Raw genomic sequence first — 27779 nt, forward strand, 5'->3', positions numbered from 1 at the left:
AATCATATTTCCTCCTTAATCCTTACTAGTCACGGTCTCTAAAATAATGACTTGTATAATAAGCCTCTAGGATGAGGGTGACTGTAATAAGGTAACTCAGAAATAGATTATTTTTATATCCCATCTAGACAAAGTTCTGATGTTAATTGTATGTTCTGTCTTCTAGGAAAAATTCATATGGCTATCGAAAGAAAAGGGAGGACAAGTTTACAGTGAGTGTTGGATCATAATTTAATCTATAAGTGAAATATGGATAACAAACAAGAACTTGATTACCATGAAGAGTAACTGACCAGGCTTAAATAAGATGTTACACAAGAAAACGTGCTTTCTAATAGTAAACTAAAGATAACTGACTGTTTTGTTAAGGAAAATAGATCTAAATCTACGTTAGAATACACCACATAATGAACACTAAATATCGGGGGGGGGGGGGGTCTGATTATTAATGCAGAAGGTTGGAGAGAAAATTTGAAATGCTAGTTTTTTTTAATGATACGTTACCCCCATTCTTACTACTTGTGATACTTCAGCTGAATGCCTGTGTATTTATTTAAACTTCCAGTGAGAGTGGACAAGGTGTAAGTACAAGGATTCCTCGAGGTTCAGACATGCCTCGTTTGGAACTTGAAAATCACTAATGCACCATTGTAGAATTAAGAGTTAAAGAATTAGATATCTTACAGTGATTAATTCATTTGCAGTATCAATGATATAACTGGAACACCTATTAAAATGAGGCAGAATGCTGATTGTAGTATGATGTTTCAGCTCTAAAAACATCTTTATAGAGAAGAAGCCACTAAGGTGCTTCTAAAGTTAACAAGGGGTGAAATGAGATGGATTTCAGAGGGAACACCGCACAACACCTGATTTCAGAAATAAAGTGAGTTCATTTTATGATGGGTGGTGTATGAGCACAGTTGCCATCTACATAAAACTCAAGAAATAGATCTTGAATGTAGTGTGCACTAACAGTATTGCAAGTTACCAAAAAATGCTGTTAATCTGTAACTTAATACAACTTAAATTTTAGGCATAAATAAAACATCAGACTTGAAATTTGAAAAGCTTGGGCTTACACCAAAAAAAAAACTTTAGTCAGTATCTGTAGCTCTGTTGTGGGACCTGAGATTTGATTTAACTTTATACCCACAGCCTTTCACTCAATTCACTTGTTTAAAACTTCATTGTCGTAGCCCATTTGACCACTGTTGCAACAGTTTCTTGGTAAATGATGGTGAAACTTCATGAAATCATTTTTTCCTTCATTACATTATTACTGCAGATCTTCACTGAAGGAGGTGGCCTCTGCATAGTCCCACTTGTGGGATTGGTGCCTCATGGCATTGAGCTGTGGAATCTTCTAGACAGCAGGGTCTCTTTCTGTTAGAGCCCCTTCTAGAGATTCAGATGGTATAAAAGGGAGAATGGGCCCAGCTGCCCTTCAGTTGGTTTTTAGCAGTCAAATGTGCAACGGTCTTGGATTGCAGATGGTATCCTTGGTGCTTCCCTTTCTTTTTCTTCTGTCCTTTCAGTTTTTACTTACATTTTAGATTGACAGGTTGGTACAGATTTGTTTAGTTAGAAGAACAAAGAAATGGTACACATAGGCACAGGTACTGTCTGGACGACCTCAGGAGCAGGAGAGCCACCTCATTCACCCCTGCTCATGGCAGTGACTTCAGGCCCAGTTGACCAATTCTGCTGTCAGATGTCCAGCATCAGCTTTACTAGCTAATCTGGCGTTTGTGACACCAATAGGACCTGGGCCACCTTCTGCTCGGAAACTGTTCAGCTGAGTTCCCTGATGTCTGGATGATACCACTGAAACCTTGTAAGCTGTTTCTAGGCCCAGATTTGAGGTGATCTTGTACCTATTAAGTCTCATTCAGTCCTGCACCATGTAATGGCTCTGAAAATGTCTGATTTCTAATAATGTGCTGGTGCTGTGACTTTGAAACAGTCCAAGACCATTATTGCTTGGAGGCATCTAGTTTACCAAGACCATGGCCTGTCTCGGAAACAAAGCAGCAACACTTCCGATCATTGTAGCTGTACGTTTGTCCTGTTTATATGCAGTCAGCCGCACGCTGACAATCCTGCAAGCTTCTAGAAGAAAGCAAATTAAATATATATTTAAAAAAAAAAAGTTGGCATCTGCTCTTCAGACCCCACTGCTTTGGCATCAAAAGTCTTGATTCTGACTGGACTGGACTCTTGGGTGCTGCATTGCCAGTGCTTTAGTCCGGAGTGTCTGCTGCTGAAGGTCCTGGAAAACCTTAGGCTTCCTTCATCCGTTAAGTATAGCAGGCAATCTATTTCAAGGACAGATGCAGTATCAATGGTATAAGGGGAACCCCTATTAAAATGAGTCAGAACTCTGATTGTAATGTGTTTCAGCTCTAAAAACGTCATTGAAGAGAGAGAGCCTCTCTTTTTTTTTTTTTTGTTTTGTTCTGTTCTTTACTGAAACCACCTGGACAAATAGTGAAGAGTTCTGCTATGTAACTTTTACTACTTTTTGTATTAAGTCCTATAATTACTAAAATGGTGACTCAGTGGGGAGAAATAAGCTGCTGTTTCTACAGTGCATTGTGACAGACCATGCGTAAGTAAGCTACCAAATATCGTTCAGCAAACGGCCTGGTCTACCAGTAGACTTTGTACCACTATTTTGGATAGGGATGTGATTTTTATTTATCAAAATAGTTGCACCAATATAACTGCTAGTGTAGACAGTTCTCTGTATAAAGGTAGTCTATACTGATACAGCTTATTTCCCTTCCTCTACAGGCATAAGTTTTACTGGAATAACTATATCCACACTCGTAACTCATTAACTATTCAAGTATAGTTAAAGCAGTACAACTTGTGTGTGTAAATAGGGCTTATGTTCCTCACTTCCCATTGTACATTTTAGTCAGAATTAAATTTTGTCAGGGATCCGATGGTGAGTAACATTGAGGCCCTGGTCTTTCCTATTTTTGGTGCTTAATTGTTTTGTATCAGAGTCCCATAATCTTCCTTAACTGTAGTCTGATTTAATAACATGTCACACTTCTGTTGTTACAGAGAGGTCAAACGCAGTCTCCACCACCTCCAAAGCCTCCATCTCCTAGCTTTGAATTGGGATTGTCCAGCTTCCCTCCATTACCTGGGGCTGCAGGCAATTTGAAGACTGAAGACTTGTTTGAAAACAGACTGTCCAGTGTCATAATGGGAACATCAAAGGAAAGAGTGAGTAGTTTGAGTTTATTGCTTTACATACCTCCTTGTTTCGAATTCAGTGGTTTATGCAGTAAAAACATAATTCAAGTAGAATTTAACCATGCTTTTATCTAGGTCACGGAAAACTGTAGTTGTTGTTCTGTGTCTAACTCCTTTGCTGTCATCTCTATTCTCATCCGAGCAGTTGGTTGGCAAGAGTGCACCCTCCGTGCTGAAGGATAACTGAGGTGGTGTGGCGTATGGTGCCCCAGAGTAACTATTTCTAATTAATTGCTAGTGACGAAAACAGAGAGCACTTTTTTCCATGTTCCCAGCTGTGTCGGGTTACTACTTGTTACGTTTTTGATAGCATTAAGTGAAAAATAATCTTAGCCCTGGTCTACACTACAAGTTTTAAGTCAAATTTAGCAGCATTATATCGATTTAATCCTGCACCCGTCCACATGACGAAGCCATTTTTGTCGACTTAAAGGGCTCTTAAAATTGATTTCTGTACTCCTCCCCAACAAGGGGATTAGTGCTGAAATCGACATCGCCGGGTCGAATTTGGGGTAGTGTGGACGCAATTTGACAGCGTTGGCCTCCGGGAGCTATCCCAGAGTGCTCCATTGTGACTGCTCTGGACAGCACTTTGAACTCGGATGCACTAGCCAGGTATACAGGAAAAGCCCCAAGAACTTTTGAATTTCATTTCCTGATTTGGCCAGAGTGGCGAACTCAGCAGCACAGGTGACCATGCAGTCCCCCCAGAATGTTTCTACGCTCCCCCTATCATCTTCGTCCCTGAGGTTATCGCACATTAGAAGATGGAAAAAACACACTCACGATGACATGTTTTCTGAGCTCATGCAGTCCTCCTGCACTGATAGGACACAGCTTAATGCATGGAGGCATTCAGTGGTTGAGGCCAGGAAAGAATTGCTGTGTTTGCTTAACAGCAAAAGTATCATGCCTCACTAGTGATCCTGCCCGAGCCAGGTCACTATGTCACATGCACTCCGTGTTGTGTCAGCCTTGGGCAGGGGCATGACCGCTTTGTAAGCAGGAAGGCCATAGATATAGACATTGCATTAGGTAGCTTCTGTAGCTAGAGAAAACATTCTGGTGCATTCGGCAAAGTCTGTGGCAAAAAAAGAGAAGCCCCTTGACACAAACTATTAATATACAACCCCACGTTACACAAAGTATAATAGGGACCATGCGAGGGATACACTCAAATTGGGTTTCCCTAGTTTAGTGGTTATCCCATTCACCTAACACGTGAAAGGTTGCTGGTTTGAAACTGGGCGGAAACAGGTTCCTGTTCCTTTTTCTGACTCGCCTCCTACGTTTTTAGTCTTAGAACAGACCGCGCTGTGAAATTTTACTTTGAATTATATCAGTTCTGAGTTAAATAATATGGAAGCTTTCTCTAAGTTATAGTCCCAGGTTCCTTACCCTTTCAGCTGCTCTGATAAATTAACATTTTTGTTAGGGGCGGGGGAAAATTTTTATGAAGCCTTTTATAGGGACTAAATGCTATCTAGGACTCTGAAATAATCTTAATGTGGCCTATAGAGTGCAATCCTTCGTTCTGGATTTGTCATTTCACAAGTTGAAGTGGTCCTTACTACTCTCCGGGCTTCATGAGCCATGGGAGCAAGGGGTAGGCTGGGGTAGGTGCGACCGTGCAGTGCTGCCAGCTGGGAGAGCAGCCTGAGGCAGAAGCCTCCAGCTCGCATGATATTCCATGCAGAACTGAATCTCCATGAGACGAAACTTAAAGAAGAGAATGATCTGGAGTCACTCCCATTCAGTGCTCTAAGAGGAGGATAGCCATGTCTGTCCAGGCACACCTGATTGACCTCACTGAGGTCTGCCAGGAGCACCCAGGAGACGTACGACGGCTATCAGTCCTATTGCATCGTCTGCTGTGAAGGCAAGGAGCTGCTGCTGTGTAGCAATGCAGTACTGTATCTGCCAGCAGCACCCAGGAGACGTACGTGAGCTGAGCGGGCTCCATGCTTGCTGTGGTATGGCAAGCATAGCAGCAGGCTGAGAGGAGCCAGCGGCCAGGACCCTGGCTGGCAGGAACCAGCGGACGGAGCCCCAGCCAGCTGCCGGTCTGGGGCTCTGTCCGCCGGCCCTGCTCAGCCCACTGCCTGCCTGGGGTTTCGATCATCCAGGCAGGCAGCGGGCTGAGCAGGGTCGGCGGCCGGGACCCTGGAAAGAAGGTGTGAAACGATTGTCTGCTCTTGCTTTCACAGAGGGAGGGAGGGGGGCCCGACGACATGTACCCAAAACCACCTGTGACAAAGTTTTTGCCCCATCAGGCATTGGGATCTTAACCCAGAATTCCAATGGGCAGTGGAGACTGCAGGAACTGTGGGATAGCTGCTCACAGTGCATTGCTCTGTAAGTCAATGCTAGCCACGGTAGTGAGGACGAAGTCTGCTGACTTAATGCACTTAGTGTGGACATACGCAATTGACTGTATAAAATCAAATTCTAAAAATCGACTTCTATAAAATCAACCTTATTTCGTAGTGTAGACGTACCCTTACACTGCAACTTGCTCAGAGTTTGATTTGTTGTTGATTTTTTTTTTCTTTCCTCCCCTTAAACACTTAGAGAACTGTTGCAGGTGGGGAAAACACATTTTCAACCTCTGAAATAAAAGGAAAGAGCCTGGAAACTCTCTCTCTAAACACTGGGCTTGTCAGTTGAAATAATAAGTATTGCTAAACCAATTGAATCCAAGAGTGGATGTGTGATATCAGTTGGAGAATGTAAAAATACACCAAAATGACCTGGCAGACTCTGCTTTAGGATGCAGCTAGAGATGTAATTCAGAGTTGATGCGCTCTCTAGCTGCTCATATATGGTGCAGAGGACAGAGTCCTAAAGAATGCAGTCTGTGGGCCCAGGGTGCTCTCCAAGACAGATTTAATTCCATAGTGACTATCAAACAGTCTGGTTTGTTGAAGTCTGTTCCACCATCCCTTCAGTTTAATTTTGGTTGCTTTAGTTTTAGTTTAGTTGCAATTTTATCGATATTGTGTATGTTGATTCTCAGTTATAAAATAACCAGATCCTCTGGTGCAGAAGGGTTGCTGTGGACTATTTACAAAACTGGTTTAACTGGCTCGGGGTGTAAGGATGACCCACTAGTGGTAAAGAGTCACATCATAAAGGGGCTTACACAACATTCCCTCTCTTCCCCAACCCCAACCTCTTTCCCACCCACCCTGATATGGTGGTAGTAAAGACGATATCGTGGAAGTGTCCTATGTCATAGCAATCCCTGGTTACATTTTTCTGCCCACTGATGCTGGTAATGGTCTCAGTTAAAGAAAGCCCTAAGGTTCTAACAAGGGGCATAGCCGTTTACAGAACAGTGACAGGGCAGTGCAAAAGTGATTTCTAAGCCACCTTCACCCATTTTCCTTATCCTTCTCCCCCTCCCCACCGCCACACACACACACTTTTCCACCAATTTGTAGTCTCTGCATTTTGGCCATATTTAAGGATCTGGCCCACAGTCTCTTGGAAATTTTACCTGTTTTAACTCTTAAAGATGCATATCTTCTTTACTCAAATATAACAAGTCTCCACCCTTCTACAAGGGCAGCTCTAATTTGGTTAGGCCAGGGTGATCTCGTGACAGCACAGTCTATTGCTACATTGGGTGAGGAGTTTGCCTTGGACTCTGAACTCCTGTTTCTGGTTTCTGCTGCATTGTGCATGTGCTCATATTTGGAAAAGAGGGTTTGACCCTGAGCATTGCCACTTGAGAATGAATGGGGTCTCATTGATTTGGCTTCCAAGGGAGTTTGATTCCACCCTGTAGGGTATTGTGGGCGTCCTCAACAGAGTTTAAAGTGGGGATTCCTAGATGATACTTTCTGCTTTTCATCTCAGGATTTCATAGCATTTTTTCCTCCAAGCTTCACAATAGCCCTCTGAAGTAGGCAAGTATTATCCTTATCCTTATTTTACAGATGGGCGACCATATGCAGAGGTTTATTCAAACCAGGTTACACAAATCAGTTGAAGAGAGGTAAATAGTGGTGTCCCCCAGAGATCTGTACTAGGACTGGTCCTATTCAACATATTGATAAGTTTCAGAGTAACAGCAATGTTAGTCTGTATTCGCAAAAAGAACAGAAGTACTTGTGGCACCTTAGAGACTAACCAATTTGTTTGAGCATAAGCATCCGATGAAGTGAGCTGTAGCTCATGAAAGCTTATGCTCAAATAAATTGGGTAGTCTCTAAGGTGCCACAAGTACTCATACTGATAAGTGATCTGAAAAAAGGGGTGAACAGGGAGGTGGTGAAATTTGCAGATGATGCAAAATTGCTCAAGATAGTTAAGTCCTAGGCAGACTGCGAAGAGCTACCAGAGGATCTCTCAAAACTGGGTGACTTGGCAACAAAATTTATCAATTTAATGTTGATAAATGCAAAGTAATGCACATTGGAAAACATAATCCCAACTATACGTATAAAATGTTGGACTAAATTAGCTGTTACCACTCAAGAAAGAGATCTTGGAGTCATTGTGGATCATTCTCTGAAAACATCCACTCAGTGTGCCAAAGTGAACAGAATATTGGGAATCATTAAGAAAGGGATAGATAATAAGACCAAAAATATCATATTGCCTCTATAAATTCATGGTATGCCCATATCTTGAATACTACATGCAGAAGTGGTTGCCCCATCTCAAAAAAGATATATTGGAATTGGAAAAGGTTCAGAAAAGGGCAATAAAAATTATTAGAGGTAGAGAATGGCTTCCATATGAGGAGAGATTAATAAGAGTGGAACTTTTCAGCTTGGAAAAAAGATGACAAAGGGGGATATGATAGAGGTCTAAAATCATGACTGGTGTGGAGAAAGTAAATAAGGAAGTGTTGTTTACTCCTTCTCAAAACACAAGAACTAAGAGTCACCAAATGAAATTAATAGGCAGCAAATTTAAAACAAAAGGAAGTATTTTTTCACACGACGCAGTCTGTCTTTGAAACTCTTTGCCAGAGGATGTTGTGAAGGCCAAGACTATAACAGGGTTCACAAAAGAACTAGGTAAGTTCGTGGAGGATAGGTCCATCAATGGCTGTTAGCTAGGATGGACAGGGATGGTGTCCCTAGCCTCTGTTTGCCAGAAGCTGGGAATGGGCAAGAGAGGATGCATCACTTGATGATTACCTGTTCTGTTCATTCCCTCTGGGGCACCTGGCATTGGCCACTGTCGGAAGGCAGGATACTGGGCTAGATGGACCTTTGGTCTGACCCAGTATGGCCGCTCTTATGTTCTTATGTAAAAGACAGGAACGGAACCTAGATATTCGGTCCTTCGCTGATCATGTACCATACTCCCCCTCTAAATATAGTTTGGGAAACTGTCTCAGAAGAGCTCTGCGTAAGCTTGTCTCTTGCACCACCAGAAGTTGGTCCAATAAAAGATATTACGTCATCCGCATTCTCTCTCTGATCTATAAACATGAAATTTTAGGGCTCAGTCATGCAAGGAGTTGAGCACTCAGGCCCAAATCCATCATATGCTTCTATCGAGACTACTCCTATAATTATAGTTAAGTATGTGCATAAGTGGTGTGCTGGATTTGGGCCAGGATGTTCAGTACCTTGCAGGATCAAGCCTTTACACACTTAACTGTGGGTGCAGAGTGGTACTCTCTTCTAATTAATTTCTAAACACCAACTACGTACGTGCTGCATGCAGCTGCTCATGATTTCGTTTTCACCAAAGTGTAAGTCTCTGATTTTGTTAGGAGAAACTGAACATAGTTAGTATGTGGTCTGAATCATAATTGCCTCATGGATTACTGTTCACCTTCATGGAATTGCCTATCCACAGACCCCACTGTAGGGATCTCATGCCTAGCCACATCAACATGGAACCAATTTTGAGTGGTAGTTGGAGGACAAAATAATTCCCCTGTTCACACTCACACACTGCTCCCCTTGCTTCACTTCTCTGCTTGCAAAAATGGTCACAGAGCCAACCTCTCCCTTCTGTCTTACTTGATGGACAAATCCAATACTTTTAATTGGTTTTGTTGTTAGAGCTGGTTTTAGCATGGGTAAAGTTTCTCTTTTAATTTTGCAACTATTTGGATTTTAGTATGTCTAGATCCTCTTAGGCCTTGACCAGGAGGAAGGATCAGTCTTTCGGGCAGTGGAAAATTTTAAGGTGTTTTTCGTATTCAGTGGTCAGTCCCACTTCAGATGGGTGTGAAAAGGGCCCTTTAGGTCTTGGGTAAGAGCACTCCTCTAAAGGCTGTGATGCCAACACGCTCTTCTCAAAAAGGTACTGAAGCCCATGAGACACTTCAAGAGAACTTGCCTTTGCAAAATACCAAGTTGAAAGAAGTGATCCTGTTGTCAAGGTGCCCTGTTAAAAGACAACAAGCTTCACCAGCTAAAAAATTAGGCTTTTGGGACAGAGCCCAAGAACAGCACCTTTTCACGGTGTCATTGGTTCCAAATGGCTACACAAGAAGGTACTTCAGTAAGGATCCTACTGTTGGATCCCAAGTATTGATGTGCCCATTGGATCAGTCTGACCAAAGCCCCAGGAGTAAACACGTTTTTGAAGGTGAAAAGGCTGTTGGGAGACTCTCTGAACCGTCTTCGTTGTCAAACCGTGGCTGCTCTTTTCTCCCTCCCCCGCCCGGGAACTTAGCTTCCTTTATTTTCAGCATTAGCCTGTTGATCTGTGGCTGTTCACTATAAATTAATATGTAAATCATGTAGTTTTCTTATTCCTTTGCAAGAACAAGGGCAGTCCTAACACCTCTGCTTAAACATACGGTTTTGTTTTTTTAGAACCTAAATGTGGATGCAAGTACAAACACTATTCCTTCAGGAATTCCTCGAGAGCCATTGTTGCCAGCATCTCCTGCTCTGTCTGGGACATTTGAAAGGTCTCCTTCCCCATCCCAGTCTCCTGAGTAAGGATTTAATTACATGCCTATAATTATTCTTTTCTGAATCAAGAGTTTGCATTTTCAAAAGGTTAGGTACACTGTGTGTAACTAGCTATTGAATCCTTAATCAAGGAATGGAGTAACAATATTTCCTGTTGTGAACTATACATAAAGCAGAAGGCATTAGCTTGTTGTTTATTGTGTAATAAATGTGCACACTTTATAGTTGCTAACAAATTGCATAGTCTTGATTCTTAATATCTGTAAATGTTTAATAAAATGGCAAAAAATACTTTAAGCTAGGGGTGGGGAACCTACAGCCTGTGAGTCGAATCCTGCCTGCTGCTTCATTTCATCTGACCTGCAGCAAGTTTCCACACCATGGGCCAGAAGCCCTGAGCCTTGGCGCCCTTCTCCTCCCTTGTCCCCCTCCCACCCTGTGGGGCTGGAGCCGCGAACTCTAGCTCGCCCTACTGCGGGGGTAAGCTAGGGTTGCCAGGTTGTTAAAAGTACAGTCAGCTCCCAGAAGCGACTGGCCCGTAGGCGTGGGGCGATCAAGGAAATGCCTCACACTGCCCCCACCCTTAGCGCCAGCTCTGCAGCTCCCATTGGCCAGGAATCGCAGCCAATGGGAGCTGTGGGGACGGCACTGTGCAGAGCCAGGGGCAGTACTGGAATCCATAAGGGATGCTGGTGATGCTGGTCCAGTGCTCCCAGCCCTCCCTGGCCACATGGGACAAGCCAGCTGAGGTGCCACCTGTGCCACAATTGGAGCATGGCATTGAGGCGGAACCCACGCCCCGTACTCTGGTGCCAAGAGAACCCTCCCCTGACAAAGAAGGGGGTGACACCATCCCTCAGGCCACTCAGTTGTCATCATCGTCCCCAGAGTAGGTGGTGGCCGGACCCTCCCACAACAGCAGTCCCCCCCAGACAATTTTAAGGAGCACCAGGCCCTTCTTAAATGGGTAGCAGAGAATCTGGGCTTTCAAATCAAAGAGAGAGTTTAAGAGGCAGAAGACCTCTTCAATGTCATCTCTGCCACCACACTGGCAAAAATGGCATTGCCTGTCCACCCAGGAGTGATCAAAATAGCCAGGTTGGTGTGGCAAACATCCTCATCTATTCCGCCAACATCCAAGGAAGCAGAAACGAAATACTATGGCCTTGGCTACACTTGCAAGTTAGAGCGCATTAAATCAGCCCTGGGCGCCATAACTCCTGAGGTGTCCACACTGGCAAGGCACGTATCGCTCCTGGACTCTGCAGCTGGAGCGCTCCTAGTAATCTACCTCCACAAGAAGCATAGAGCTTGCTGCGCCCTGGCTGAAACGCCCGGGTGCCGGTATGGACAACATATTGTATTATGGCACTGTGATTGGTCTCCGTAAACGTCCTATAATCCCTTGAAGTCAAGTGGCCACTCTTCTCATTGTTTTGAACTCTGCTGCAGGCATGCGTCTCCCCTTTCAAAGCTTCGTTTCTGACAGCCGGCATGCTTATCTGCTCCAGGACAAAGCAAACCATTACTGTGGAATGCCCCTGCTGCAGAGGCAGGCGAGTGTGTGTGAAAGAGGTGTGGGGGCTGATGTTGGGGTTTTCCCTTTCCTTCTGCTGCTGTCTGAACTTACAAGATAGCATGCTGACACACTCTGCCCCCCAAAACAGTCTCTTCCCCAACATACACACAACACACTCCCTGTCACACTCCACCACCCCCCTTCCCTGATTTGAAAAGCATGCTGCAGCCACTTGCACACTGGGTTAGCTCCCACAATGCACTGCTCTCTGTGGCGTTGCAAGAGCTGCTAATGTGGCCACGCCACTGCACTGGCAGCTGACCGTGTGAACACACAGCAGTGCTTTCCCTGCTGTGGTCTCCAAGGGCTGGTTTAACTCCTGGCACTCTACATCTGCAAGTGTAGCCATGCCCTATGTCCCTGCAAAGAGCTTTGAGTATCTGTATATTCATCCCCCTGTGGTGAATGAAAGGGACAGACTTGGCCACCCCAGCGGAAGGCCCAAAACTAAGGAGGCCAAAAGATTCGACTTTTTCGGGAGAGAAATTTATTAGACAACCAGCTTACAGTTTAGGGCAGTGGTGGGCAACCCGTGGGTTGCACACGGCCCATCAGGGTAATCAGCTGGCAGGCCATGAGACCGTTTGTTGACATTGACTGTCCCCAGGCAAACCGTGGCCACTGAGAGCTGCAGGCGTTCAGTAAGTTCACAGAGGCCCTCCCACAGGATCATGCCCAAGAGTTCACTGAATTGGTGAGCAAAAGCATGGCCCAGGGATTCCTCCAGATGGCCTGGAATGTGATGGGCTCGGCTGCCTTGGTGGTTGTGACGTAGCTCCTGTTTGCAGGCTTCTGGGCTGTCCCAGGAGATGCCTACCATGATACAGGATCCCATTTGGCAGTTCAGGGCTCTTTTCTGAGCTAACTGACTCTAGGCTCCATGGGCTCAAGGACTCCTGAGCCACTCTCCATTCCCTGGGTTTGCACACCCCTCAGCAGTCCACGAAGCCATTCCACCTTCCGCCACTTCCTCCTCCAACGCAATCTAGGCCCTGGAGGGCTCCCAAGTCTGGCTCCTACAGGAGCAAGGGCAAGGACAAAGGGCTTAAGAGACGTTACCTGTTCTCTTCTCACCCGGCTGCTCAACCTGACCCTCTCAGAAGTCAGGGAGGCCAGCAGTCACTTTGAGGGTGTGCTTGAGGACAGCGCCCCAGCCAGTGTACTGGATCCAACCCTCCCTTTCCTCAACTGCCTCCGCACTTTCTGGTCAGCCTCGCCCCGTGTCACCTCGGACTGCTGGGTGCTAGATACGGTTTCTTCGGGCTACACCCTGAAGTTTACAGCCGACCACGCCCTTCCCCGTCCCTCTTTGGGGACCCTTCTCATGAGCAACTCCTCGTTCAGGAGGTCGAAAACCTCCTGTGCCTGGGGGCAATGGAAAAGATTCCTTAGAACCTGGAAAGCAGAGGATTCTATTCCCGCTACTTCCTGATTCCAAAGGGGGCCTCAGACCCAGCCTAGACCTGTGTTGCTTCAACACATAACTCCAGAAGCTGAAGTTTCGCATGGTCTCCCTGCCCTCCTTAATCCCCTTCCTGGATCTGGGAGACTGGTTCACCACCCTCCATTTAAAGGACACATGCTTCCATCTTTCCAGGGCACCGGCGCTTCCTCTGCTTCATGTTGGGACAGCACCATTTCCGTTTACGGCGGTGCCCTTTGGTCTTTCGTCGGCTCAGAGGGTATGCACAAAATGTATAGCTCCAGTGGCTACTTACCTGAGACGTCGGGGAGTCCAAATATACCTGTACCTTGACGACTGGTTGATGAAGGATTGGTCCGCAGATCAGGTGCGGAGGCATCTCAACCTGGTCTGTTCCACCTGTCGAGACCTGGGTTTGAGGAAAAAATCAACCTTAACCCTGGTACAATGCATGGAGTTCATCGGAGCCGTCCTCAACTCCACTTGGGCCAGGGCCTTCCTCCCCAAGTCTCGATTCCAGGCCATGGCAGACCGCATTACGGGCCTGTGAGCCCACCTGCTCACCACCACCCACCAGTGCCTGAGGTTGCTGGGCCACGTTGCAGCGTGTACTTACATGGTCTAGCATGCACGACTCCCCCTCAGACCTCTCCAGGTGTGGCTGGCGTCAGTCTGTGTCCCCAACCGGCACAGCAGGGACCAGGTGGTCAGGATTCCAGACAGTGTACTAGCGTCCCTCATCGGTGTTGGAAAGTGTTCCCTTCACGGCCCCATCCTTGTTGGTGACCCTTGTCTCCGATACCTCAGACCTGGGCTGGGGAACCCACCTGGGCGCTCTCAACATTCAAGGCCATTGGTCCAGTCTCAGTCGTTCCCTTCATATCAATGTCAGGAAACTCAGGGTCTTTCTACCTTTGTATACAAGACAGGGTGGTCCAGGTCCTGACAGACAACACGGCTACGGTTTTCTGTATCAACAGGCAGGGCAGAGCCAGGTCATCGGCCCTTTGCCAGAAAGCCATCTGCCTCTGGGACTTCTGTCTGCAGTACAATATCCATCTCGCAACTGGTCACCTTTCAGGGTCCAAGAACACGTTGGCAGATCGCCTCAGCAGGACGTTCTCATCTCTCCACAAGTAGTCCCTTCATCCAGAGGTGGTCAGCTCCATCTTCCGCAGGTGGGGATCTCCCCAGGTGGACTTGTTCGTGTCCAGGCAGAACAGGAAGTGCCCCGTCTTCAGCTCGATTGGAGGAGGAGCCCTGTCTTATGCCTTTCTGCTCCCATGGTTGGGGGATTTGATGTATGCCTTCCCTCCTGTACTGTTGCTGCCCAGGGTCCTCATGTAGATCAAACAGGACAGGGAGAGGATCATCCTCATAGCATCAGCGTGGCCATACCAACACTGGTTCCGCATCCTGCTGGGCCTCTTGGTAGCAACCCCGTTCCAGCTACCATTCAGGTTTGACCTGTTGTCCCAGAACCATGGCAGTCTTCTGCACCCCAACCTGACGACACTATATTTGATGGCTTGGCGACTGCTTTGTTAAACACACAGGAGCAGCAGTGCTTGGCAGAGATTCAGTGCGTTCTGTTTGGGAAGCAGGAAGTCCTCCACCAGCACAACCTACATGGCCAAATAGAGAGACTTCACCTGTTGAATTGTGGATAAAGATGTTCATCCTGAGTGGGCTTTGCTGCAGCTTATTCTAGACTACCTCCTGCGTCTCAAGCTCCAGGGCTTGTCCCTCTCAACGATCAAGGTCCATCTAGCAGCTGTCTCAGCCTTTCACCTGCCGTTGCAGGGTAAGTCTGTTTTTGCTTAGGATATCATGGCCAGATTCCTTAAGGGCCTGGAGTGGCCTCTACCCGCAAGTCAGAGATCCCGTCCCTCAGTGGGACTTATATCTGGTGCTGTCTCAGCTCACAGATCCTCCCTTTGAGCCCCTGGCTTCCTGTTTTCTCCTGAAAGGTCTCATTCCTGGTTGCGGTGACGTCAGCCCTCCCGGTATCTGAGGTTCAGGTGCTCACCTCGGAGCCACCATACATGACCTTCTAAAAGGACAGGGTCCAGCTAAGGCCGCACCTGGCTTTTCTTCCTAAAGTAGTCTGTTTCGTTTCGAGCCAGGACATTTACTTACTGGTCTTATTTCCAAGCCGCGTAAGTCAGAAGAGGAGCACAGACTACACACCCTGGATGTTAGGAAGGCTCTGGCCTTTTATGTGGATAGGACCAAGTCATTCTTTAAGTCGACACCGTTGTTCATCGCTGTGGCAGATAGGATGAAATGTTACCCAATATCCACTCAAAGAATTTCTTCTTGGATCACTGCCTGCATTTGCTTCTGCTACAACCAAACAAAGGTGCCGCACCCGGTGATTGTCACCACCAACTCTACCAGGGCGCAGGCCTCCTTGGCTGCCTATCCAGGGCATCTGTAGGGCAGCCACCTGGTCATCCATCCACACTTTTACGTCCCACTGTGCTCTTTCCCAGCAGGCCTGGGACGATGCTGGCTTCAGTAGGGAAGTACTGCAAGCCACTAAGCTGTGAACTCCAAGCCCACCTCCGTGGGTACTGCTTGTGAGTCACCTAACATGGAATTGACATGAGCCAAGCACTTGAAGAAAAAATGGTTACCTGCCTTTCGTAACTGTTCTTCGAGATGTGTTGCTTGTGTTCATTCCATTACTTGCTCTCCTACCCTTCTGTCAGAGTTGCCAGCAAGAAGGAACTGAGAGGGTGCAAGTCGGCGGCACCTGATATACCTCCGCATGGGAGCGCCACATCAGGGGGTGCCACAGCCAGCCCTATGGATACCGCTAAGGCAGAAATCTCAGACAACTGTGCACATGGGTGCACGCACGCCTAAAATGGAATGGACATGAGCAACACATCTCGAAGAACAAGTTATGGAAGGTAGGTAACCGTTTTTCATCAAGCTTGACTATACAGAGGACAAAGAAAGTCAGCCCATGGGATTGTAGGCTGCTTTTGGCAGACTCCCAGAGCCAGGAGTCCAGTGGGGCTGTGTCTACATTGCAAAGCAATAGGGTTTGAACCGTGAGTCCTGGCTTGACTCAGGCTTGAACCTTGCACTCCCATGGGGTCTTGAGACCCTGGGTCTGAGCCCTACGTTAGTGTAATTTGTGTGTAGACCGAAGGGGATTAAGCTTGAGTCTGAGTTCAGACTCTGGGCTCACATTACATTGTAGACACCCCCACTTACAGAACAAAGGAGTTCATAGACTAACTCCCACAGCAATATTTAATATCACTTTGTGCATACAATAATAGAATTGTTTCCAAGTACTGTATGCCACAACCTGTTTTACTTGAGACTTCAGAATCAGAAAATAAGATTGTGGCAAGATAAAATGTGAGCTTTGATGTCCTGGTCCATCTCTAGTTTCAAACAAATATTAACTTAATTAGAATTTGTAACATGTTCCTTATTTTAAGTCATGTATTAAAGGGTAATATACTTTTTAAAAAGGTAGGTTTAAAATATATCGCGAATTAATGTTTAAAAGGTTGTTATAGATGTCAGTTCACATATAGCTATAACTTTCTTGCCGTCTAAATCAGTCTGATTTAAAAATACTCTTAGATGCGTAATCTGCTCACATGTTGACTTTTCAAGTTCCAAACGTGAAGATAGCTTTTTGAGATTCACTTTCTGATATGTGCTTGCAGTGACTCCAAGGTTGTCGATAAGCAGCAGAGAGAGACACAAAGTATGGAAAGACTTTCTTCCACGCTCAGTACTGCATGTAAATCAGTACAAGTCAATGGGGCTGCCATAGTAAGTGATCATATTAGCTGTCTTTTGTAAGTGTTATCACTTGATGATGTATTAACAGTACAGCGTTTCCATTGTTTGTCCATTGGTACTTACAGCTGTGAGCCCAGCATCTTTACCCTTGCCTCAAGTCTCTTCTGATTACTTGCAATAATATAGCTGTATAACATCTTGCAGAAAAAATGGCAAGAGTATTTTTGCATTCCCATGATTAAAATTCAGCTCACTGAAGAATTAGCAGGAACAGTTAGTCATAGGTGGAGTGACTTTTTTTTTTTCCCTGAGCACCAGTAAGTGCAATTTTGGAGTTGGGAAGGAGGGAAAACATTGGTTTATGCAATCATCATCAGTTTATGTTCATAGTGGAGAGTTTTGATCTGGGAGCACCATTTAACTAACACATTTCCTCTTCTCGTGATTTGCTAACCCACTTCCCCATAGTTTGGTTTCACTCCATCCCCTCCCTCCTGCCTCTCCTTCCTCTCTGTTACTTCCCCAGATCTCCCAACATTACCTCTATTCGTTATCCCACCAAACCTTTGTGGAGTTTTTGGAGGTCGCTCAGACCTTAATATGTTTATCAGGGAGACTGAAACCTGCACTGCACTGCCTATGTACTCCAGGCACAGCAAGGTGTGTAATGGTGAACTTTATTGATCACAAAAGGGGACACTTGTCTGTGTTGGCAGAGTCTGTGTACTAAAACCCTTAAGCACATGTGTAAATAATGTCTACATTGCAATGAAAGCCCAGGGTTCGTAGAACTCAAGTTAGCAGACCCTGGGTTTGTTAACCTAGGGCTAGAGCATCTCCACTCATTTGTAACCTCCGGTTACTAATTATTGAAACCTGGACCCCAATCTGAGGCTCTAGCATCTACATTGCATTATGCAGGCCTGAGTCCAACCACCCATATCTGACTTCCTAGCACCCTCCCAAAAGGTGCCCGCTCTGGTCCTTTGTTCGGGTTGCAGTGTGTGTAAACTTGACCGTCCACCGAACTTGACGGTCCAGAGGACAAAAAGTCAGCCCGTGGGATACTTTTATGTCTCCCAGAGCATAAAGCTGGTGGGGCTGCAACTGCATTGCAAAGCATTAGGGCTTGAACCCTGGGTCCTGGCTTGACTCAGGCTTGAACCCTCTATTCCCAGGGCGTCCTGGGAACCTGGATCTAAGCACTGGATCAGCAGGATTTATGTGTAGATGGAAGTAGGGGGTTAAGTTTGAGCCTGAGTTTAAACCCTGGGCTTACACTGCAGTGTAGACATACCCTTAGAGGCAACATTGTGTGGGGCACTGTTCCAGTCCCAAACTTACTTACTTTTTATCCAGAACTCCCAACCATCATCTGATGACTTTTGAGCCTTGTCAACAATTGGATGGCATGTCAATGACTCAAACAGTATGGTTAGCTTCAAATATTTAACTGCTTTTTTGCTATGTCTGTGGTGCTGTATGCAAGTATCCATGTTTTCTTTTGATTCATCGATTGTCCTTTCTGCTTTGGGCAATATGCTAAGTTGACCTCACTGTTGTGACCTTCTCCTCCTCCATATTTAGATATCTGATTTGGCAATTTTTTTTGTCTTTTAATGAATAACATTTTTCCAAACTCCCTTCTTTCTTGGTTCTGCTGCCCTTTTCCATCATAATCTGAGAAGAGGGGAGAGAACCGGTTAAGTGGAAAGTTCTTAGAGGGCTTGCCCGTGTCAGTTCCATGTTAGGTGCATGCACATGCGTGGTGGTTGGAAATTTTTCCATTAGCGGTATCCAGAGGAACAGTTTTGGCGCCTCCTGGAGTCTCATGCTCCTGCACCAGTATATTGGACGCTGCCAGCCCCACACCCTCTTAGTTCATTCTTACTGCCTATGACAGTTGTTGGAATGCTCCTTGCTCTTGCAAGTTCCCTAGTGATATTTGTTCTTGGATTCTTCAAGTTTTTTCCTTGTATGTAGTTTAAAACTTGTCAAAGCACTGTGGCAAATGCCAGCCACTTTGCCCCCAACATTTAAAAGGGCAGAGGGGAAAAAAAATGTCCCTGCCCAAGGCTTTGAATACATGTACTCCCACCCACACACCCCCATGGTCCCTGGTGGTCTCATCTGCGAACAAACAGGACAGATGGGCAATCTAGTGCAACCCCTAAAAACAAAGACCCTAAGAAACTTGACTTTTTTGGTAGAAAAGTGTGTTCTACTGCAAGTCTGCAGCTACGTATCACCAATCAGCAAGCATTGCTGGGGTGATACAATTAGAACACTTGGCATTCAATGGCCAAGTTAAGGGACTCTGCCCAGGTGTCAAGACAAGAGTTCTTGGCCATCTTGGAAGGGCAAGGCAGTGACCAAGGCGCCTCTTCAAGCAGCGTTAGATGCAGCCGATCTGGCAGCGCCATTGATGGATCTGCTGTCTCCATGTGACACAGTTCATGGCTGCAGTCCTCAGGGCTCCTGAACAAGGTTCAACTGTCCATCCAGGACCTCCCATTGAGGAGCAATGCCCTGTTTTCACAGCAGACGGACACCAGGCTGGATGGGCTGAAGGACTCGAGGGCCACCCTGCGCTCCTTTGGGCTCTAAGAAATTCCGATATCAGGGAGGCACTTCCGGCTGCCACCCAGATACTCAAGTCCACCTCGACAAAGGTCCTATAGAAGGAAAGACCGAGACTTTTAATGCCGCCTATTTTCCCCATTCTCCTTGACCCCGCAGTTGGACTCTGCCCGCCAATCAGGTGGCCCATGGCAAACATTTTGAGGGTGTGCCCCAGGGCAACACACCAGACTAACCCCGATCCAGTCCCCCTTTTATTTTTGCAGTGGTTGTCCCTGTTCCTTTTTGCATGGTCCCAAATTATCTCAGACCATTGGGTGCTCAACACCATAGCATCTGATTACACCCTGCAGTTCTCCTCCACCTCTCCCTCCATCCCCTTCTTCAGGGACCCTTCTCACAAAAGACTTCTCATCCAGGAGGTGAAAACCCTCCTATGGGTAGGGGCTGTAGAGGAAATTCCTCAAGATATGAGGGGAAAGGGGTTTTATTCCCACTATTTTCTAATCCCAAAGGCCAAGCGGGGCCTCAGACCCATCCTAGACCTGTGTCGCCTCAACAAATACCTCAAGAAGTTGAAGTTCCGCATGGTCTACCTGACCTCCATCATCCCCTCTCTGGATCCAGGATACTGGTATCCCTAAACTTAAAGGACGCCTATTTCCATATTTTTGCTTTCCATGGTCACATGAGATTCCTCCGATTCGTAGTGGGCCAGTGCCATTACCAGTTCACAGCACTGCCCTTCGGCCTTTCGTCTGCTCTGAGGGCCTTCACAAAGTGTATGGCAGTAGTGGCCGCTTACCTGGGGCATTGAGGAGTGCAGATCTACCAGTACTTTGACGACTGACTTGTCAGAGGCAGGTCATGAGCCCAGGTTTAGCACCGCCTTAATCTGGTGTGGGCCACCTGTCAGGAGCTAGGTCTACTTATGAATGAGCAGTAATCAGTCCTGGCCCCGGTTCAGTGAACAGAATTCATAGGAGCCAGTACTTGATTCTACCCAGGCCAGGGCCTTTCTGCTGGAGTCCCAGTTCTGAGCCATGTTGGACTTCATCACATGTTTAAGAGCCCCACCCATTCACAAGCGCCCGGGTATGCCTCAAGCTGCTGGGCCACATGGCAGCATGTACTTACTTGGTCCGACATGCGCGTCTACACCTTAGACCCCTGCAGATGTGGCTGGCATCAGTCTAAGCTCCCAGCAAACATGATTTGGACCTACTGGTCACAGTTCCATCGCACATCCTGTCATCCCTGGCTTGATGGACAGACCCTTGATTTGTGTTGGAAAGGATTCCCTTCACAGCCCCATCTCTATCAGTGATGTTGGTCTCTTACGCGTCAGATCTGGGGTGGGGAGCCCACCACGATGGTCTCCATGCACAAGGTCTCTGGTCATAGGAGTATTGTTACCTCTATATAAATGTCAGGGAACTCAGGGTGATACGCTTGGCCTGCCAGGCATTTTTTCCCTACCTGATGGGCAGAGTTGTTCAAATCCTGACAGACAATACTGCCGCAATGTTCTACATCAACAAACAAGGTAGAGCTCGCTCATCAGTCCTGTGCAAAGAGGCTCTCCAGTTATAGGACTTTTGTGCAGCACGCCATTCATCTTGTGGCTTTGTACTTCCCGGGGACCAGGAATTCGCTGGCAGATCTCCTCAGCAGTTTCTTCTTGTCTTGCCTCACGTGGTCACTCTACCCACAGGCGGTCAGTGCGATCTTCCAGAGTTTGGGGACTCCCCAGGTGGATCTGTTTGCATCCAGACTGAACAGGAAATGTCAGCAGTTTTGTTAAATTGACAGGCTCGACAGAGACTCCCTGTCAGACACCTTTCTGCTCCCATAGACAGACACTTCTATACACTTTCCTGTCAATACCCCTGCTGTACAAGGTCCTCTTGAAGATCGAGAGACAAAAATCATGATGTCTCCACCCTGGCCTCAACAGCATTGGTTCGACGTGCGTGTGGATCTCTCATTAGCAACCCTGCTTGAACTCCCGCTCCGAACGGATCTACTCTCGCGGAACCAGGACCATCTGCACCTCCCAAACCTAGTCTCCCTTTGTCTGACAATGTGGCTTCTGCCTGGCTGTATGCTGAGGAATGGGCCTGCTCAGTTCAAGTGCAGAACATCCTGCTGGGTAGCAGGAAGCCCTCCACCAGGACGATCTACCTGGCCAAGTGGAAATGCTTTACCTGTTGTCTTTCCCCTCCAAGTCCTCACTTCAATCCAGCCTGGACTACCTGCTTCACTTCAAACTCCAGGGCTGGTCCTTTCATCAATCAGGGTGCATTTGGCAGCTATCTCAGTTTTTCATCCTCCGATCCAGGGCAGATCGTTCTTCTCTCACGAAATGATGCTCAGGTTCTTGAAAGGCTTGGAGAGGCTCTACCCTCAGGTCCACTATCCAGTCCTTCCGTGGGACTTGAATCTGGTTCTCTCTCGGATCCTGGGTCCCCTCTTCGAGCCATTGCCATCCTGCTGTCTGCTGCTTCTCTTGTGGAAGGTCACCTTCCTGGTAGCGATCACTTTGGCCTAACAAGTTTCAGAGGAACAGCCGTGTTAGTCTGTATTCGCAAAAAGAAAAGGAGTACTTGTGGCACCTTAGAGACTAACCAATTTATTTGAGCATGAGCTGTAGCTCACGAAAGCTCATGCTCAAATAAATTGGTTAGTCTCTAAGGTGCCACAAGTACTCCTTTCCTTTGGCCTAACAGTTATACAGAATGAGGTTTCACGTCAGAACATCCCTTCAGTTTTCTATAAGGATAAAGTCCAGCTACACCCCCATCCAGCATTCTTACCAAAGGTGGTGTCGCAGTTCCGCTATAACAAGGACATCTTCCTACTGGTTTTCTTTCCAAAGTCTCACCAGTCTAATGGTTATTCTGTTTGGATGTTAGACGGGCTTTAGCCTTCTACATCAAGAGAACTAAACCCTTCTGTAAGTTGATGCAGCTTTTCATCATCAAGGTAGACAGAATGAAGGGCCTCCCCTTTTCCTCTCAGAGGATCTCCTTGTGGATAACCGCCTTCATCAGGTTCTGCTATGAACAAGTGGGGGTGTCACCACCGGCTATCATGACTGCCCATTCCACCAGAGCACAAGTTTCTTCAGCAACTTCCTTTGTGCAGGTACCGATTCGAGATATCTGCAGAGCCGTTACCTGGTCTTAGGACCCATACCTTCGCATCCAACCACGCCATCACCCAGCAAGCCTGGGACGGTGCCAGCTTTGGCAAAGCAGTGTTGCAAGCTGCACGACCATGAACTGCGAGCCCACCTCCATGGATACTGCTTGTGAGGCACTTAACATGGAATCAACGTGGGCAAGCACTTGAAGAAAAAACAGTTACCTACCTTTTGTAACTGTTCTTTGAGATGTGTTGCTCATGTCCATTCCATGACCCGCCCTCCTTCCCCGCGGTCTGCATTGACAGCAAGAAGGAACTGAGAGGGTGCGGAGCGGGCGGCACCCAATATACTGGCACATGAGCGTGGGACTAGAGGGGGCGCCAGAGGCGGCCTTATGGATACCGCTAAGGGGAAAATTTCCCGACAACCATGCATGTGGGCACGCGCACACGTAACGTGGAATGGACATGAGCAACACATCTCAAAGAATAAGTTATGAAAGGTAGGTAACTGTTTTTCCAAAGTAGGCAGTCTTAGTATTAGCAAACATATCTGTTAAACTTTAAAAGGAGATGATTCTTTACCCCGTTCCCACCATCTTGTTCAGGTCCAGATGGGAGGTTATACGCTGCTATTCAGCGATAAACCTATTACTCGAAGTTTTGTCTCTTGCTTCCAGCCAGTCTTGGCTGTAATGCTACTTGCATGAACTTCACATGCTAAATTGTGCTAAATCTTCCCTGTAGTTGCATATATTATCATGCATAATTTCTGTGCTACATAGTCACAATGAAGACTAATACTGTTTTAACTTCGGTGTCTTTTGTTTATCTTCCATTTCACAGGAACTAAGAAAACCTAGTTATGCAGAGATTTGCCAGAGAACAACTAAGGATCCACCTACGTTGCAGCCCCAGAAAGAACAGAAGCCAAACACTGTAGCTTGTGGGAAAGATGAAAGAAAGCCCACAGAAACAATCGAGAAAAACAGAGAACCCCCTCCCACAAAGTCAAATCCAGGACAGCCCAAAGACCAGAGGAGACAGTCAGGGCGCAGATCGCCCCCTCCAGCCATTGGGAAACGTTTAAATAAAGAACAGAACACCCCCCCAAAATCTCCTCAGTGAAACTAATGCTTGGGAGGGGGTTGAAAAGAGTTCACTTCCTACAAATTAAAACCCATGTTCCCACTCAGAGTACAGAGAATGAGTTGCTGGTTAGGGAGCTTGCAGTGCTGCTAGGCATATAAAATGCCTGCAAGTTTTTCCTTCTATGAAATAATTTTTTACCCTCTTGAGCAAGCGTTCTATTTTTCCAGGATTTAATTGATCTAAACCTTATATTTAGGCTGGTGCTTAACTGGAGGTGATGCTTAGTCTGATTATTTTCAAGATGGAAAATGTGTTCTCTTAAAAAATCAATTTTTTTATGAAGTCTCCTTGTGGCATTGTGAATCCAAGCTCAATACAGTGAGTATTCCTGAACTGTGCTGCTGCAATTTTTTAATAAACTGGTCTGCAAGTAACTATATCTCTAAAATGTCCAAAAGACTGATAATAGCAGCTAGCGTAGAGTGTGTGGGGGGGGGAAAGTATATCGTACAAAAGTAGTATGAATATGACCTTGAGGATTTTTTTATTGAGCTGCTGTTCCAAATATCAGTTAATAAACTTGCACTTTTAGGTTAAACTAATAGTTGATTATAGCATTTTTTTAAAACTAATCTTTTTTGATGACTTTTGCAAAAAAGAAAAAAAAAATTAAGTCCTCCAGACAGCACCAATAGAGATGTTCTAAAATATTTGTGTTCTGAGGTACTGCAAGCAAGTAACCAGCTTCTCACTCCAGAATAAAATGAATACTATCATTTCGAAATACAAAGCACATTGTGAATAGAAAAAAATTGTGAGGTTGTGAGCTTGTATAGTGGTGAAGCCTGCTAACGGCTGTTATCACAAGAAAGCACAATAGTGTTCTTGTGATGATCTAAACTTCCCCCTCACCAGGATGGAGTTAACTAGAGTCATTACTGTACTTTCTGGTTTATCCCTGTGCTCAGTGTAGACTTTTTTTAACTTGTCCCCAAGTGCTCTTTGAAAGAGTTCATATCTTAGTCAGCCTAGTGTTGACGTCTTCCTGTAACTACAAGCATTGGCATGTGGATTTAAATTTTTCAAACATTGAGATAATGGTATTTGTTTTTTGTGGTGGAGGAAGAGATCCCTGCTATTTACCTCTGGGATGAGGTTTCTCACACGTATATTTACTTTAGAAGTGATGCGCTTTCTGAAGGACAAGGATGCACTAAATTAGCAAGCTTCTCATAAAGTTGAATATAAATTATTTTTGTTTTAAAATGCCTAAAAATTTTCTTTAAGTGTTTAAATAGCAGGCAGTTCAGATAAACCTCTTTCCTGCTGAATATAACAGTACAGTTTATTCCACAAAAATGTTTGTTTAAACAACTGATTTTTTAAAAATTCTTTCCATCCAATATTTAAAGACTTGAATTTTATTTAAACTTGAAAATGACTTTGCCTTAACTTTTGTATAAGACAGCTTAGAGTTAATGAAGTCTGACCCCCTTAAGGGTTAGCATGAGTTAATTACAGGATTACTCAGTTACAGTATGTATCTATTGTCACTGGTCTTACTGGGTAAACATACTGTAGTACAGGAACTAGCAGCAGGTTTTGTAATATACCTTAAAGATCGTAAACAGTTGATCTTTTTCAGATTGTTGAAAAATCTGTAAATGCAAATAGTCAATACTGTATTAAATATGTGCACTTGGAAGTGTGTGCTTTGCTTGTACAGTTGTAAATAATCAGAACATATAAAAAGGTACCCTAAAGAAAAAAAAAATCTGATAAAAATTATTGATATATTATAAATGTTGCTGTTGAGCTGGATGTAGATAAACTAAATGTTGTGGTTTGAATCTTACTTTAATTGGTTGTTTTTTGTTTGTTTTTTTATTTTATTCTGGTGTGCTGAACTGACTCTGCCTCTTCACTGCAAAAGGGAAATGGAAAGAAAGTCTTATTTCAAAGCCCTCAAATGTTTTCATAAGTCTCTCTACAAGTGTGCATTTTAACCAATAGGTGTTCCAGAACAGAACATAGTCAATTCTGGCAGTCTAGCAGTTCAGCCAAAATTTTTAAAATCCCAGTCATAAAATCAAATAAATTCATTGGGATAATAGTTCAAATAACCAAGAAAAAAAAACCCTGAAGCTTATTTGACCACCTCTTCCAGAGAGAGAGTGTCCGTGCTTACATAGATGGATAATCAACTTGAATATGGCTGTCTTTAAAAAAAAAAAAAAAAAAAGAGGGGGGGCGGGGGAAGTAGCAGTTAATTTCTTAGCAATTTTTATACTGCAGATATCTGATGGTAATGACTTGACCTTTTAAACCCAGCCTGCTGTGTACCGCAGAGTTGATTAAAATGGGCAAGATGAGATTTGTTGGTTCCTTTGTTTAAAAAGCACACTTTGAATTCTTTTGGAGGAGATAGGACTCTGACAACAGCGAACATCACCAAAATTTAGAAACCAGTTCTGTCACTGGATTTTAATATTCTTATCCTTTCCCCAGTGGGCAGTGAAAATGGCAGCTAGACTTGTATATGGTTTAGGCCAGCTGTGAGATTTGTTGTTTGCCTGTTGAAAGTGTGAACCTCAACAGCTGCAAACAATACAGAATGGTCACTTACAGCAACAGTGTACAGCTATTCATAATAGCCAACTGGGACTTAAGGTAATATATTGAGACCAGCGGATTGTGTTGTGCTGTTATAATGTATTCTGCTGCCATTTGTACTAGGTCAATACACTGTAATTACTGCTTACCCAGCAACAGTCTGTTGCAACAGGAGTTTAAACCTTGCTCTGATGTGGTTTTATAGCTTTTTAAAAATAAGCAAAAGTGACCTGCCAAGTAGCTGTATATAATATACAAAAACTTATCTTTGCTGCATTTACTTTGAGATTTTTCCACTTGGTGACAAAATGGACTTTCAGAGTAGAAAGTTGTGATGTTGCATGCAGACTGTTGCTATGGTTCCTATAGCTGTTAACATGTGGCTTTTAAAAAGTTAAAAGGAAAAATCCTCCCAGAAAGCAGTATCTGAGTTATAAGTTCAGAGATAAAGTAATTAAAATTGGCATTTAACTTGTAGGATTGTGTGGTGATGCTTTTCATTTGGAAGTATAAAACAAGTTAACACAGGATCTGAGAATCTTGTTCCAGGAATGTATTTGAAACAAAGGTTGCTTTTGAGACTTAATGTGAATTTCATTTCAGATCAGTCCCCACCATGACTTCATAATTTGCTACTTAGAAATCAGTGGAAAGTGGCAAACTTTTATGTTGCTGCATTATCTTCTGAAGATTCAGCAGTTAATATGGAAAGGCCCTTTGTGGGTGCGATGCAGTGTATCACAAGCAACAGCTGACTGTAATGGTGCATACCTATCTCTATATCTCCTTCAGCTAGCAACTTTAGGGATTTTTATGTGCTTTGTAACCTATTACACTAATAGCAGCAGACAATCGAAGACTTTCAAGGAGAGCTAACAGCTGCCAGTTCATGACATAGAAGTGTAATATGGAAGCTTTTTTGAGGGTTTTTGTTTTTGTTCTACTTCTTCCATTAAGACTGGAATCAAGCTTACATGTAAACTATTGGTAATTTAAGTTTCCTTTTGTGTCATAAAATGTAAAACTGTCTAATTTGAAAAATATGTAGGTTATGAAAAATAAAGATTTAGGCACTGTTGAATTCTTGATTTTTTTTTTTTTTTTTTTTAAATTAAACAGTTCACCGGTATCGGTCACTACCTTTGTTTTTGCTCACATTTGTGGAGAGTATGTTGCTTCAAGATTGCTTTATATTATGGATGTTTCTGTGCTGTGAATAGATTTGAAATGAGAGTTTATAAACAATGGTGTAAAGATTAAGCCTCGTGAAAATGTCTTCACAATTTAAAGAGATGAGCAAACAATTGCACGCCTTCATTAGGAAACAGTTAATGTAGGAGTGATGCTTGTCCCAATGTACGTTGATCTTTTTATGAATGCTTCCATTGCAACCCCCTTTTGGGGA

The 27779-nt window shown here is 45.0% G+C and overlaps 1 protein-coding gene across 2 annotated transcripts in view; it reads left to right on the forward strand.

Annotated features, from left to right (window-relative positions):
- LARP4B (La ribonucleoprotein 4B) overlaps positions 1–27455 on the forward strand; it is a 111948-nt gene extending 84493 nt beyond the window's left edge. For both annotated transcript variants that reach the window (XM_048837660.2, XM_048837661.2), the window contains exons 13-17: positions 167–212; positions 3076–3240; positions 10065–10189; positions 16864–16972; positions 23516–27455. In XM_048837660.2, coding sequence (XP_048693617.1) covers positions 167–212; positions 3076–3240; positions 10065–10189; positions 16864–16972; positions 23516–23797 — 727 coding nt within the window. In that variant the 3' untranslated portion in view covers positions 23798–27455. The remainder of the gene's footprint in view (positions 1–166; positions 213–3075; positions 3241–10064; positions 10190–16863; positions 16973–23515) is intronic.
- The last annotated feature ends 324 nt before the right edge of the window (positions 27456–27779 follow it).

This window comes from Caretta caretta, chromosome 2 (genome assembly GCF_965140235.1).
Source record: "Caretta caretta isolate rCarCar2 chromosome 2, rCarCar1.hap1, whole genome shotgun sequence".
NCBI lineage: Eukaryota > Metazoa > Chordata > Testudines > Cheloniidae > Caretta > Caretta caretta.